The 16,493-nt window shown below is 36.0% G+C and overlaps 1 protein-coding gene and 1 long non-coding RNA gene across 3 annotated transcripts; both read right to left on the bottom strand.

Moving 5' to 3' along the window:
- Window positions 1-4,545: 4,545 nt before the first annotated feature.
- LOC127949296 (uncharacterized) lies at window positions 4,546-8,210 on the bottom strand. Its single transcript, XR_008152279.1, has 3 exons — window positions 6,685-8,210; window positions 6,422-6,590; window positions 4,546-6,142 (listed from the first exon to the last, which is right to left on the bottom strand). It is a non-coding gene; the product is annotated as an uncharacterized LOC127949296 (long non-coding RNA).
- A 487-nt stretch (window positions 8,211-8,697) lies between these two features.
- On the bottom strand, window positions 8,698-16,488 carry LOC127949295 (F-box only protein 8). Of its 2 annotated transcripts, none has more exons than XM_052546383.1 (6): window positions 16,275-16,488; window positions 13,684-14,032; window positions 12,719-12,845; window positions 12,046-12,164; window positions 11,511-11,707; window positions 8,698-10,479 (listed from the first exon to the last, which is right to left on the bottom strand). In XM_052546383.1, exons 2-6 carry the CDS (start codon window positions 14,022-14,024, stop codon window positions 10,292-10,294), a joined length of 972 nt encoding a protein of 323 aa, XP_052402343.1. In that variant the 5' UTR covers window positions 14,025-14,032; window positions 16,275-16,488; the 3' UTR covers window positions 8,698-10,291. The 2 variants fall into 2 exon arrangements, with proteins under 2 accessions (XP_052402343.1, XP_052402341.1); XM_052546381.1 differs by lacking the exon at window positions 16,275-16,488 and adding an exon at window positions 16,085-16,210.
- Between the last annotated feature and the right edge of the window lie 5 nt (window positions 16,489-16,493).

Consider the following 16,493-nt stretch of genomic DNA (forward strand, 5'->3'; position numbering starts at 1 on the left):
CGAGTGCTGGGTTGGGTGCTGGCTGGGGAAATGTTATGATCTTGTAATTACGGGTCTTGGACAGATGCATTATCCAGGCTCAGCGTTGGAGCCACTGGATATTATTGTAGCCAGAGAGCCGGAGGGCCAGACACCTACCATCGGGGAAAGGGGCTGACCTTGCTGGCCCTGCACTACGGCTTTTGCGCCATATTGCACATTTATGCACGAGGGTTTTCCAAGTTCACCGGCGTTGTTGATTAACAGGCCAGCTTTGAGGTGAGATGATGTCTGCATTCTCCAAACGAGTTCCCAACAATACACACGCGGTGAGGTCATGCTGATCTATAGGTCATGGGTCACTGGAACGGCATTATTAACCCGTTTTGTTTTATGTTGTTTTATCTGTCTGTAGAGGAACGACCAACATTACTATTCCATTTTCTTTCTTTCTTTCTTTCTTTCTTTTTATTTCAGTTATTATAGTAGTGATTGATTAAAAACATCAGTTAATTGCAAATGCTCTAATTTTGGCTATATGTTGTTGTTGGATTAATAGGCAGATATAATAGGCAATAGTAGTATAGCTACTGCAAGTCTTAACACCAATTATGAAAATGTTTAAAAGTTTGCGCATGAGTCTTGTGGTAAACAAATCTACTTCAAAATAGTGAATATAGGCATCACCTTAAATATAATAAAACATGAACCAATTAAACAAATACGCAATTAAAAACTAAATGCGCGGCCATACAGCTGTATCCAAAATCATACAGTTTACGTCAGGGGCTTTACAGAACAAAGCCCTAAAGATATTACATAAGAGAAAGAGTTATGAGAATTAATTTGTGAACGTTTCTTCATTTTAAATAGCTGATCCTTACACTGCAGGACATCTTGTTAATTCCGTGCAGATTACGGAGCTGGCCATATTAATTCAAATCCAAGAGACAGCATGAAGCAGTTGAGCAGTGGATGGTTAAACCATGGGCTATATAAAATGTCATGCTCTACGTGAATGTTTTCCATCGGCTTCGGGGTCCTGGAATAACTCTTTTCTTAATCCCACAAGTGTCCGACACCGGCAAACGTCAAGCGTCATCTATGGCATGATGTGACAGTGGACAGCCCCTGTCAAAGAGATACGCTTCATGCATAAACAAACCGTAAAACATACCTCTGCGATCATGGCCTCGGTGATATTTAAAATGGGCTTCAATAACTCTACTTGCTTGTGAAGAGCGCTTGCCTGTGTCTCACATGAAAAGCTCACCTCAGACAGGTAAAGAAACAGCTCTCAGGAGCACAAGCTCACAGCTGTGGCACACCTGTGGAGAACTGCATGGACAGAGTTCGTGAAGGCCGTTTATAGCGTGAGTGATAGAAGACTCTGTAAGCATCACGGACCTGAGACAGGCAACACGCTCAGCTCGTTTAGGAAGCTCATATCATCTCCACTGTTCTGATCTTATAAGGTGCGCTCATAAATAAGACGAATTTTGATCAAAGGAACACGACTTTAATGCCCATATGAGATAGTCCTACCCTTTGATACTGCATTTATATAAGCGCAAAAGACTGCAAATGCGCTGTTTTGGAGATTTACCTATTATTTTATGCTAATTAAAAAAAATAAAAAATACAAATAAATATATTTCACCATTTCTATCACATAGCATACTCTTTTCTATGCATGTTTATTTATTTGGACTATTTGTTTGTTAAGGCTATATACTGATTCATTTATTTTGAAAATGAGGATATCTAGAGTCATTTCTGTAAGGTCTATTTCAATCATGCATTTTGCAAAAGGAAATGATGCAGTTCCAGGCGCGTCCATCATCAGCACCACATTGATTTCATACTGGCCTAAATTCCTGCATCCAAATGAGCATGACTATGAAAACATGGAGTAGGCTAAGGCATTTTATTAAGCTAAAACAGGTAGACAGTATACTGTAGGCCTATATTAAATTCTTATGAATTTCAAAAGTGTTACCATATGCTGAAAACAAATGAACAAAATCATCTTAAGCCAGCCAAACAACCTTGCAACGCTTATTCAGCACGTTTCTTAGTTTAACGGGCTTAAAAGTGACCTAAAACCAGCCCAAAGACCAGTGAGGTGGGGAGACCAGCAAAACAGTTTTGACTAGTAACCTTTAAAAATAAAGTAGACTAATGAATCGCATTGTCTCAGGCATAATGTATGACTAAGGAAGCCAATTAATCTAAATAATCACTCACTCAGATATTCTTGATTATTGAGTACAGAAACCTATACATTGCGTTTGAGGCGGTGGTCGCCGGGTGATGGTGGGGTTGGTTTTCAGGAAACAATTAGAAACAGGGGCACTCCCGTCCTCAGGACAAGGTCTGGGTTATACCCGCATTATAGAGGAGGACACATAGAAAGAGGACCAGCCTAAACAACCTGCCGTCATCTCACAGAACAGCTATACCCCATATCAATATTTGTATTTGCGTACACTATAGAACTCACACAGGTGTAGCCTACTGGCAAACTGCGACATCATCCAGAATGCAGTAGCGCATCCACAAGATCGTTTTTTCTCCCCGGCAAAAAAGCGTTTGAAATCAAATTCGTTTATTCGAAACTAATTTAGACGATATCCATGTTAAATCAGGGCACAAAACTGGAAAAAGAAAGCGAGAGAGGAAGGGGGGAAAAACAGACACACTCCTTGTGACCTTGTCTCCATTGGATCTGCATCAACGGCCCTGCCTTTCAACACAGACCAAAAAAAAAAAAAATCCAATTTATCGACTTCAAAGAGAGCAGATCGAACTAGCCTCTTCCATTGCACCGACAATAAACGTTAATATTAAACTAAAACCAAAAATCCAATTACTCAAGACATTTGCTATAAAAGCGGAGACCTTTGGGCTTGCAATTGTGGTTCCTTTTTTTTTTTTTTTTTTTTTTTTTGAGCATCTTGACGTTTGGCATCTGCTTGGCATTCATGCCGACGAACGAATTGCGTGAGAGAAACACTATTAAAATGCACCAAAGCACTTTCCCAGCAGAACCAGCATTTCCAAAATAATAATAGCAGAACATTCATGATCTGTTATTCTCCTTAATGTTGCGCAGATCAGCTCCTGCTTCCGATATTATTTTATAGGCCCATCTATATAACAATTCTCGGATGACTCTTAATATCATTTATTTAGATTTGATTTCTTTCTTTTGTGTAGGCCTATTTAAAACATATTAGCATATTATTATTATTATTGACGTAGCCTATTTAAATAGCCTAGTTTAACAAGGCCACGGTTACCATTTCTCCGTCATCCCAGAAGTGTCAAAATCACAAGGTCTTTGTATTTTCTCCACGGTGTCAGGTAGACCAGACGCAATTTCAGGCGTCAGAGAGGCTCGCGCAGTTTTTGAGACAGTATTGATGGAATGCAGTCATAGCGAAGGCAAGGACTTCATCAATCATGCCAAATTATAGCCCAAACTCTTCCATTAGACCTGAGAAACATAACGTCACCACAGATAAACAACATTTTAACGGACGAGCCTTTGATAAATCCATGGACAAAATCGAAAAAGCATGTAGGTTATATAGCTATGTGCAAAAATAACGAATGAATTTTGAATGAATAAATCTTTTATTGTTTTCACTATTTAACTTGATGATTACATATTCAAGGTCAAGTAACATGAATCATTTAGTTTGTTTTATTATAAGAAGTAAGGGGAAGTTGTCACAATTTTTACACCAATGAATAGGCCTATATTTGTCAGAATAGGTTTATTTTTAAAGGTAATTTATGGGTGTATACCTAAAAGTTTTGGCTAAAAAAAAACAGATTCTGTTCTTTTAAACAACAACTTGTTTTTCTCCCAATCGTAATGACATAAATGTGTAGGCTATTTAAAACGCATTTTATATCCTTGCATTCAGTTTAGTCTTATAATATAGCAGCAAATATACACTGTTAAAAAATTACTGTAAATTTTACAGTAAAATACTGGCAGCAGGGTTGCCAGCCAGGTACTGTAAATTTTACAGTAGTCGTACTGTAATTTAATTTACAGATTTTTCCTGTATTCTCAATTACAGTAAAATTCTGTAAATTAAATTACAGTAAGACTACTGTAAAATTTACAGTAACTGGCTGGCAACCCTGCTGCCAGTATTTTACTGTAAAATTTACAGTAATTTTTTTATATTTTGTATACTGCATTTTTACAAAAAAATATATTATATACTGCATTTTTAATACATTGTATATGGCATTTAACAATTATTTAAATAGCAAATGCACACTTTCAAGTAGTTTACTGTGCAAAGCAATTCTTTGAAAAAAAGCATATGTGTATTTGCTATATTTAAAGTATGTAAAATGATAGCATACAATATATTTTCCCTATTGCTGACTTAACTTTAACTGCATAAAGTGTTATATAATGCATAACTTAATTCACCAAAAAAATATAAAAAAAATAACATTTTTAAAATCTAAAAAAAAAAACAGGTCAAAATGTTATATATCACTTTCAAATTTACATAAAAAAATGACATAAAAAGTATATTATTTTGAACTCATTTTTATTTATTTTAAAATTATTTCATTTTTTTTTAAATGGATATGAAATTTTGGCATGATTTCTTTTTTATTACTTGGAACATAATGGCCATCATGGACCTTGACACAAAGAAATATTCAAACTGCGTTATAACCGAAACATGACCAACATGGTCATATTAAAACAGTTCACCCAAAAGTGAAAATTCTGTCATTTCTCACCCTCATGTCATTCCACACCCTTAAAACCTTTGTTCATCTTCACAACACACATTAAGATATTTTTTATAAAACCTGATGGCCCAGTGATGCCTACATTGCTAGCAAGATCATTTCCCTTTCCAATGCCCAGAAAGGTACTAAAAACATATTTAAAACAGTTTATGTGACTACAGTGGTTCAACCTTAGTGTAATGAAGCAATGAAAATACTTTTTGTGTGCCAAAAAACTAAATAATGACTATTCAACAGTATCTCGTGATGGATGACACTGCTTCATGAAGCTTCAAAGCTTTATTAATCTTTCAGTTCAAATCAGAGCATATCAAACTGCCAAAGTCACATGATTTCAGTAAATGAGGCTTCGTTACGTCATAAGTGTTTTGAAATTTCAATTGTTCGTGTGACTTTTGCAGTTTGATACACGTTCTGAGCAAATGATTTGAAACAAAAGATTCGTAAAGCTTCTAAGCTTCATGAAGCAGTGTTTTGAGATCGCCCATCACTAGATATAGTTGAATAAAATCGTTGTTTTGGGAGATGGGGGGGGGGGGGGGGTTGGCAAAAAAAGTATTCTCGTCGCTTTATAATATTTAGGTTGAACAACTGTAGTCACATGAATTGTTTTAAATGTTTTAGAGGCTTTCTGGGCATTGAAAAAAAGAAATGATCTTGCTAGAAATGCACGCTTCACTGAGCCACATCTTATTATGTGTTGTGAGGATGAACGAAGATCTTACGGGTGTGAAACGACATAAGTAATTATTGACTTAATTTTCATTTTTGGGTGAACTAATCCTTTAAAAACCACAAAGACATTTTCAGATAGCTATCATCATTAAGGAATAGACCAATATTGCCAAACAAGTCATACAAAAAAAAGTGATGCATGACTGACCGGAAGGAGCCGCGCACTTGCAGAAGTCATACAAACTTTCCATCAAACAGATAAAAATCAACCAAATAACAATTATGCTCCAGATGAAGTTCCATCCTAGGATTCAAAGTGTGACTAGAAATATTGAAAAGAGCAAAGAGGACAATACATTAGATATATTACAAAACATAATAATACTTTCAGAAACAAATAGGGGGAGGACAGATACAGTCAGAGACAGATACAGGGATGAGAGGTACAGTCAGAGAGAGACAGAGGGATGAGAGGTACAGTCAAAGGCAGATAGAGAACAATAAAAGGAAGACGCAATCTTGGTGTGTGTGTATCCTTACATTTCAGAAATTTCATTGGAATTTGCACAGAAGAGTGGCAACATGTGGGTTGACTGCCACACATTTTCTTCTGTATCACTTGTCCTGTTTTTATTTCGATGGCACTTTTCCCTTGGCTTTGGGTCCTCTCTCTGGATTTATGCCCACAAAGCACCTAAAGGGTCATGAAACAGACAATATGTAATTAAGAGCGGTTTTAGGACCTCCAAGAAAGTTGGAGATGTCCACTAATAATAAAAAAAAAACATATTTAACTCAATAGCTTGCTGGTGTTAAATAGGGAGACAAATATATTCTCTTCTCGAGTTAAGACACATTGTTTTAAAGGCATCAACAGAAATAACACTGATAACATAACATTATTAAAAGGAATGTTCTGATATAACTTATCTATAAAATGCTGGTTCTGAAGTTGTTAGAATTCAACCATTACCTTTGAATGAACTCCAAGGTACACACTGCTTCCTCCTGATACTCAAGATTAAACAAGTAATAAGCAGCAAACAGAGTGGCAAGGCCGGACAGGACACTGGGCTGAGTGCCCTCACACACCACCTCGCCTTCAATACTCAGCATCCAGTGCCCACTTGTCAAAGTGTCTCCTAAAACAATCAATATCACAATAGTAATTAATACCTATACCATTTTTTTTTTTTTTTTTTTTGTATTTCAGATTTTTACATTTACATTACATACTATATTTAGTAGGGGTGGGATAAAAATGTGATTCTTAAATGTATCGCAATGCATAAGCAGACGATTCTGAACTGATTCACAAATGTCAAAAATAAATTTTCTAAACGTTAATTAATGTAATGTTGACGGAAAGTAAAAGGCGGATCTCTGAAACGCGGAAGTGCATGCCCAGACAGTCTGTGACATGCACATATTTCTTTTACTGTCTATGGTGTGTATCCACTGGCGCAGAGCAAGCGTTTTGAGACCTATAACGTTACTTGAGCGTTTTCAGTCCATTTAATGGAAGTTGAGCTTCCATAGTTGCATATGGTTTGTGGTGGATCGATTATGCAGCAAAATGCCTCCTAATGTGAAACAGACTGCAAGCACTTTGTTTTTTTCTTCCTGAACCTTCTGGTTGTTCGTTCATTTGAAATGACTCGAAAAAAGATTCGTTCATTTTGCTGAACGAGACTCAAAAGTCCGATTCGGTAAAATGATCCGAACTTCCCATCACTACAACTGATGATAAGATTCAAGTCATAGACGCAATAAAACAACTCGTTTGTTTATTGGTCAGTGTCGCGCATGATCAGTTCATTTGTTCAAGTGTCACCGCACTGATAAGGTGCCTTTGTGCACCCTGTGCCAAAATACACACAAGATTTGCCGGCCGACATAAATATAGACACATATATATAAATAGCATATTTAATAATTTCAAGGAAAACGTATTTGGTCGCCCTAAGGTAATAAATTAGGCTAACTATACAAAGCAGACTTTATATCAAACAGATTTGTTAAAGTTTTCACATTAACGTTACCTGAAGTTAGCAAATGCTCAAAAAAAATCTACATCTCACTGGTTACATTAACCTCTTAGAAAAGCACCACTGAGAATTTATATGACACACACATCCTCCGTGAGCGACCCTGACTGACCGCGAGGCTTTAGAAACGCGTTTTATTTCGGCGCCCGTGTTAACAGATGACTGCATGTGCAAAGTTGTTTTACATCATAAAATAATCACGACGAAGTGTGCTGATAAACACTAAGTTACAGTGAATATAAACTATTAGCACTGAAACATGTCATTCATAACGAAGGATTCCAGAGATTTTCTGTCCATGGCTGCTATAGCGCCGGGGGATGTGTGAAATCCTACCGCGACCGCGCTACTGAAACCCCGCGCAATTCTGCCTCGCGCCCCGCGGACGGATGATGCTTGAATCTGGGGTTACCAATATAATCCGCGAATGTAGATGCATTCATATACTATAAACTACCAAACAAGAAATATAAAAAACTGAAGTCACTTACCACAGTTGTGAATCACTCCTCTTGTCTTTAACGTTAATCTCCTCGACCGTTGACGATGCGGCTCCGAAGATTTGAAATTTACAGCAAAATTCTGTAAATTTGAGTCAGACCTACACGTGACCCCAGAATGCATTGCAGTTTACAGCAATATGCTGTATTATTAAAAAACAGTCCGCGGCTGTAAAATAATGCTGTAATTTTTACAGCAATTCATTACAGTGTATCATACATATACATATACACATATATATATATATATATATATATGTATATATATATATATATATATATATATATATATATATATATATATGTATATATATATATATATACATATATACATATATATATATATATACATATAGCTACATGTACTGTATATTTAAGCTAAAATATCATAAACGAACATGTCTTAATAATCATATACTCTTTTGTTTCAAGTTCAAATTGGACTAAAACGATAATTATCTTATGTCGATGCCTTTCCTATGCAAAATATTCTAGGAATAGTCTAAATTAATAAAGTAGCTACATAAATGGCCTCTCATACAGATTAAATAAAGGTAGTCGCGTAATTTATTTACCTAATTGCAATTTACGGAAAAGCATTCTTAACTTAACTGGGCATTTATATTATACAGAATATATTCCACTCAGTGAAAATAAACGTAATATTTAAATGTTTTTATTCTAAGGATCAGACACGTGACTATGCAAACAGCGCTTTGCAAAGTTTTATTTATTTTTTTGATACAATCTATAAGTGCATTAGTCCAGTGTTATCATTCTGAAATTAATATTAAACAAATCTTTTCTGCAATTTAACTACAGTTAGGTAGATTTGTTTAAACAGAATTGCATTTGCTGGATACATACCTACTCAATGCAGAGCATAGTAAAAATAAAGATAAAAAAATCAGAAACAGATGAGCTGTAAAAGGTTATTAAAAATACAGTTACTTCAGCACTGGATAACAATGGTCAGGATTATGTAGTTATTGGTATGACATTTCACAAATAAATGCATTTTAGTTTTCTGAGTGGTTGAGCGCTCATAGCATCATGACATGATAAATATGCCAAAAAAGTGCAAAAGGACAGAATTCACTCTTTTAATTCAGAGAAAAAACAACTCTTAGTTAAAATACTCCAAAATAAAATTTTATGTTTATAAATCTCTATACTTCAATATATACATTATGTGCAAATAAAATGGCTGACATTAAATTAAACTATGCAGAGTGTGTGAATAATGAATTTACATTATTGTGTATATATTTAATATTTAATCCTCACTATTGGCACCCAATTGTAGTAAGTCAGAATAAAAGAAAAATACCCACATTTATGAACTTAGAGTAAATATATAATTAAAAGACAAGATGTCCTATGAATTATTAGAGAAAAAGGAAATTTCTCTGGCTGAACATACTCAAATGTTTATATGAAATGGATAGCTAATTTCTTTTGCATTTGTGTGTATATCATTGATATATGATTGGAAAACGGTCTAACTGAATGTGATGCAAAAAAATAAAAAAAGAACATCAACAACCTGTAGCAAAGGAAGATGACAAAAGGTACCAAACCTATGAAAGATATGTAGTAAAAATTCAGTGCATACAATGTCTCACAGGGTTTTACTCTTCTCAAGGAAGAGGAGTCATAAGTGACAATGCACAAACACAAAGCCCCTTAAAACAAGTGTGTACACACAGAATAAAAAAAAAAAAAAATGCTTTTGTTCATTATCAATATTATAGGTTTACTGTTTTAGTCAGTCAATGATATTACAGTGACCGTAGACTGAATGTCTTAGACTTGCCTGAATTTTGTAGATATGGCAAAAAACCTGACATTCATTTGATAAGCACGAGAGGTTTACAAATTAGAATGAGAAAAAAAAAAGAAAAAAAAGGAAGAAAACAAGATGTCTTTGTATATATGACGCAAGCCCAATAACGTCTACATTCAGTTTTAACTGAATTCATAGCTTATCTCATATATCTTCATGTACATGGTTTTGCATGTTTAATCGGTTTGTAATAGAGAAACCTAGTGGCTACCATTGCTAGCCTCCCAACAACTGACTCGCTTATGCAGCTTCTTCAGATTGTGGCTGTCCTCCACTCCTTTGCAATGCAGCCGATCGTATCAAGAGCTTCATTCATAAGAGTTTAAAGTTTAAAATGACCTGCAGGGTTCCCACAGTGTTTCTTCCAGCTTCAAGCAGAATCCTTCCTAGTGCGGTCGCTAATGTTTGGCGTGCCAGCAGTCTCTCTAACGTGTCAAGCGCTGTAGTGCCTAGGCCGCCACATGGCCGATCAGATAGATGTTGTCATAGAGGTGCCCTACAAAGTCCTCGCTGATGTTCTGAGCAGCCCGCCGTGTATTTCGGATAAACTCCCTCTTGGACATCTTGTTCTTTACGTGAGGACTGGTCAGGTCGATGGAGAGAAGGATCAGGGAGTAGCACAGCACGTACACTGCATCTGCAAAACCAGAAGAGAGAGGTGTGCTGTTTATGACGTTCAGCACAGTTAACGTTGTAACCCCTTCATCAAATAAAAATGCCTGCATTAAGCAGAACCATCATTAATAAAGATGAAAATAGAATGAAGCTGGATGTATATGGATGACAGTGTCCGAAATTGTTTTAACAGCCAATTTATAAAGGATCCATCTATCACTGAGATAATTATCATGAAGCAGTTGCTCATCTGTGCATTTAAGAATATTAATGCATATTGTGATTTGTCCATTTATCTTTACATTTACAAGTTTGCACATGCTCTTTAGTTGCTGTACTTTTTCACTTCAGTTTTTCCCTTTATAAATCCCAAATTACTCCTCACTTTTGACGTAGGATGGAATTTAAGATCAAATTTAGTTGTATGTGCGTTATAAATATTAGGTCCCTGCTTTGCATTCTTCAGATAATTTATCCATAATGTCTTTCATTAATGCCTTTAATATTACGTAGAGAATCTAAAGGTCAAAAAAAAAATCTTGACTTGAAGTGCGAGTTCTTTCAGTAATTTATTATTAAATCTTCATGCTTGTACAGTAGCACACATGCACTACAAGTCACATGCTATTGCATAAGGTAACTGTGATTGGTTGATCTCAGAGCAGGGTCGTCTTTTGCTAACACTTTAAGCCAGCAGGCTTTGCTCGGCTTTAGAAACAAACGACGGTGTAAATACAAGGATTTCTCACATGTTGCTCTGAACAAAGATGAGATCACACAGATCTGCAGCTATTTAATTATGGTTGACAAATCAATACACTACAATACTAATCCTGCAATCTGTTACTATGTATGTACCAATAGTAGAACCAGTATTTCAGCTTTCATTTTCTCTTAAGGCAAAATCAGTGTACGTCACTTCTGATCTGCTGACTCACCTGACAACAAGCAAAGCAAATCACAGTGTTCTTGATGTCACAGTTACACACTAGATCACTCTGTAGTATAAGTGCCAGTCTGGGATCTTTTATGACCGTGTTGTACTTCACTTACCAGGACTTAAGCCCGCATCCCGCACCAGAGTGGGGTTACAGGCACAGAAACGATGAGAAAACTTAGTGATGAGGGTCTCCAGGTACTCGCCCCTCTCCTCCGGCGCATGAATGTGTCTGAAGAAGTCTCTCAGTGCATTAGGGAGGAACTGGTTACTAAAGTTATGAAGTTTGACAAGCTCATCCAAGACATCTCGCCTGCAAACACAGTAGTTTTGGTTGCACTTTATTTTACATTACGTGTACTTGCATGTACTTATAGTGTACTTACAGTGTATATATATATATATATATATATATATATATATATATATATATATATATATATATCCAAGAAAGTTCTGGTAATACAAGGTAACTACATGGGGTAGGGTTAGGTGTAGGTTCAGGGTTAGTACCTAGTTATTACATAGTTATTGTAATTACTATAATAAGTACCTAGTATGTAAATGAGGAACAGGACTGTAAACTAAAGTGAATTAAGTTCTACATTAATAAAATACATTAATAGTATACATTTAAACAAACAAACAAACCGTTCATCGAGATAAATCCGCAGCATCTTCCAATTCAGCATTCTGGTATAGAATATAAACTTGGCAATTTCCTTCGGGTGGTCCACAAGAATACCTCTGGACATGAAGTAACTGATACCCTGAATGAAAGAACCCACATAAAACAGGGTGTGGGGATTAGGAGGAAAAAGAGAAGGAGGGGGCATGCTTTTTTACCAGACACCGCGATTTGGTCCGGAGCAAGGCTATCGCATGTCCTTTAAGTGGACAGCTAAAGCTTTGCTAATCTACCCTAAGACACGAGCGAGGGGGAGCCAAGACATACGAATGCATCTCTGAACAGAAATTATGTTTTAAGAGCAGCTTGCATGAGAGAAAAGCCATCCATTTCGTTTTGATCCGGGTTGTGGTCTAAAAGCCTATGTCATGCACCATTATTCATTCTAGGTGAGCTTGTAAAAATTATATCTTTAGTCTGCAGTATGAGCATTTCTGGGTCATGTGGGAATTTACAGGGTGGAGGAGGAAACCGTCATATTAATCATAGCTAGCTGGTCAGAATTGTATTTCCAAAGCACGTTGTGGCTATGATCATTTCTCTGTTTATTGCCCATTTAAACATTAAACGGTTTGCCCTCTAATTAATGAGACGTTATTGTGGCGAGGCAGAACAAAAGCTTGTATTTTTTTGTACCTCTTGCGGGTTGGCGTTGAAGGTTAGACTTCCTTCATCTAATTCCAAGTAGAGTTTTCTGTATGAAAATCCAGATGGAAGCCTTCGGTTGTATATGGAACAGTGACCCCAAGTGGACTTGCACAGGCTAGAGGGCAGACAGAGAAAAACAAGAGATTGAATTGGACAAATGCTTATACACTTTCTATAGTAGTGAATATTTGAAAAATAGGTCATATGTTTTTAAAAGATAATTTATGTATTGATTTATTGAATAGCTGGACATCTAAAAGCATAAATAATTCATATCATTTACTTTGCATAAAATCCATTGAAACCTTACACACTTTAATTTAAAGTTTAGAATATATTTTTGTTCTTACACTAACCAAAGCTGCATTTATTTAATTATGAATTTTTTTTTTGAAACTGTGATACATTAATATTCAAAAGTTCAATAAGGAAAAAAAAAAAAAATCATGCTTTTATTATTTATAAGTAAAAATATAGACATTTATAATGCTATAAAATATTCCTGTTTCAAATAAATGCTGCTCTTTTGAATTTTCCAAGCTTCAAGGAATCCTGAAAAAAATATTTATTTCGACCTATTATTAAGAATTAAAAAAAAGAAAAAAATTTGTACCAATAATAACTATTAATTCAGCAGCATTGGAATGGTTTATGAATGATCATGTAATACTGAATATTTTAATACAAATAATTTATTAAAACAGAAAACATTTATTTAATTTGCCGTGATATTTCACATTGGTGTTTTACTGTACTTTTATTAAATAAATCCTTATTAAATGGAGCCTTGGTGAGCATAAAATATTCATATCAAAAACATTATTATTCTACACTTTTCACAGGTAGTTTGTGTTTCTTGTCTCCCTTATGTAGTTTTCCCTTAATTATTATTTAAAAAAAAATATTTCAATAAATACTCAAGATTTTATATGGAAGCTAAACCCCTCACTAACCCCTGCCACAGGTACTCATCATTCCCCAAGTCCTGCCACACGCAGGAGGCCAGGCACAGGTCGGTAGCATTCAGGTAGGAGAGGATAGTGATGCTGAGTTCGGGCGGCAGCATCTCAAGATCGATGAAGCCCTGCTCCTCTCTGCCCTTGCGGACGCGCAGCAGGTAGCTGATGTCGGCGCCGGGCACCTGGCACTGCGGTGTGCGGTGCTGCTGCAGCGGCTCAGCCAGCGGGGGCCCCATCCTCTGGCCCTGCTCTCCGTCCCGCTGGAGGAAGCACTGTTCACTGTACTGCTGCTGCAGCTGCTGGTTCCTCACCACCCTCCACAGACCTTGACCCATCTGCAGATCTAAAAAGGTTACATTTGAGTGAAATTCACTATACATACATACATCTGGCTTCAGCCCTCAATGCATTAAAATAGTATACTATAATACTAGTTTGTGTGTAGCTTGAGAAAAAATGTGGCATGTATTTAAATAAGCATTTACAGAACACTTAAAGAGGTCAAAACTCAAAAGTTTGGAATATTAGATTTTTTTTTACTTTTTTTTGGAAAGAAGTCTCTTTTGTTCACCAATGCTGCATTTAATCAAAAATACAGTAAAACAGTAATATTGTGAAATATTATTGCAGTTTAAAATAACTGTCTTTCTATTTTAACACATTTTAAACGTCAAATTTTAATTTTAATTGAGAATCCTTCAGAAATCATTCTTATATTCTACCATTATCAGTTATTGGTGTGAAATGATAGTTTTTATTATTATCAATTTAGTATGCTTTAAATGCTATAAAAAATGTCTTTACTGTCACTTTTAACCTATTTACTTATTTTTTCTTAAACCAATCTTATATACCCCAAACTGTGGAATGGTAGTGCATGATGGTTTCAAAAATATATTAAGCAGCAAAAACTGTTTTCATCATTGATAATAAAAATAAATGTTTCTTGGGCAGCACAACAGCATATTAGAATGATTTCAAAAGGATCATGTGACCCTAAAGACTGGACTAATGTCTGTTGAAAATTCAGCTTTACCATCAAAAGAATACATTTTAAAATAAAATATTCCAAAAGTATTCCAAACTTTTGACCAGAAGTCTAAATACAATGTTTTTCATTCTTCATTCTATTTCAAATGGATTAAATAGAGTTCCAGCATTACTGCTGATCTGGGTACTGACTACTGATGTGATCTCAGCCATATGAGACATCTGATATGGACAGGCCAGTCTGCTTTTATTTCTTGTATTGCTGAAAGCATTTGTATATCATATCATCTCTTTTTTTAGCATTTATTTATAATAGTAATATTACAGTAATGCTTTGTGTCTAAAGCCTTTTATCTCTCTGCCTTCTGTAAAACTAAACCAGAGTAATCCAGAGACCTCAAGCTCTCAGCACTTTATTCTTGATTTAGATCATTTCAGTTGGGTCCCTGAATCCTTACCTCATCAGAACAAAACAGCCTCTAGGAAACTGTTTTCAGTGCTAGTGTGCAGTAGTAAGCTAGGAAATAAAAGCCCTGATGGCAGGTTTATCTCCACTGCAGTAGCACTAATCCTCTCTTGGAGATATGCATTAAGCCTTTTTATGTGGCGTCCAAGGACCTTCCTTTCTAAAACATGATTCTATTTATGAGAAGCATTGTTGTTCTTGTCTCTAATGGCCTCTTGAATGCTCTCTGGTTGCTCTCCTTGTCGCAGAGTATCTAGCATGACAGGCTTTCTTATATGAAATTGACATATACATGCATGGGTCTGACGTAATGCTACTGCACCTGCTCTCTGGCATTCTGTAGGAGGAGCTTGGAAATTCTTAAACCTGCTTAAATCATGGACTGGAAATCTGAAGGTCAATTAACTCTTACAAGCAATTTGCCTCTGCTTTGCCTAAGAGCAGGAACAGCTCTTAAATCTTACAAAAAAAAAAAAAAAAAAAGAAAGAAAAAGAAAAGCTTATAATGGTCATTTTTGAACTTTCTGTTGTTGTTGTTATGTTTCTATTAAAAGTGAAAGTGAACAGGTCTGGCAACCCCATGCATGTTCTAATTCTGGTACTCTTGACAAAAAACTGTTTACTGTAAATAGAAGAGCAAGATATAGCACACAATCCTATTCACAGTATCTGAAAAAAAAAAGTTTGTTATGCAAAAAGGACTTGGAACGTAATATAAACTCTGACCTACATTTTTGCCTTTATTTGCATATCAGTAGCCTTTCAGATTTCAGTCCTAACAAAGAAGAGCTCATCTGACACATTACTCAAGTATAAAACATAAACTTAAGCTCTAAGACGTTATATATTAAATAAACATTTCTTATTTAGAGCTTCAGACTACTAAACTTGTGAGTTGTAGTGACTGGCACACACAAATTGAGGTTTTCTACAGCTTACATTTTCTTAGCAAAAGGTCTTCCATCATGTTTGGCTGAAGCACAAAGTCCCGCCTCTCTCTAAAACGATTGGTTGAAATGCCAATTTGACACATAAACTCGAACTCTGATTAGATGTCGCGCAAAGTCACGCATGGAACGCTACTGTTTTAATTTTCGTAGCGTCAATGGCTCAAAGCAGCACCACCCACCTCTGTGTGTGTGTGTGAAATACTTCTACCGCCGCCGCGACGAAATAACTTGCTGATCTGCCACTGTCTCACGGATGAAATCGTCGCAGTCATTTAACAGGAGCCCAGGACAGACATCATGACAGCTCCGACGCCGCAGATCGAGGTGAGACAATCCTGTGACACTCACTATCATTCATCAGTTCACTCACTCCTCCTCCTCCTGTCTCTAGCTCCGCC

This window comes from Carassius gibelio, chromosome B1 (genome assembly GCF_023724105.1).
Source record: "Carassius gibelio isolate Cgi1373 ecotype wild population from Czech Republic chromosome B1, carGib1.2-hapl.c, whole genome shotgun sequence".
NCBI classification, from domain to species: domain Eukaryota; kingdom Metazoa; phylum Chordata; class Actinopteri; order Cypriniformes; family Cyprinidae; genus Carassius; species Carassius gibelio.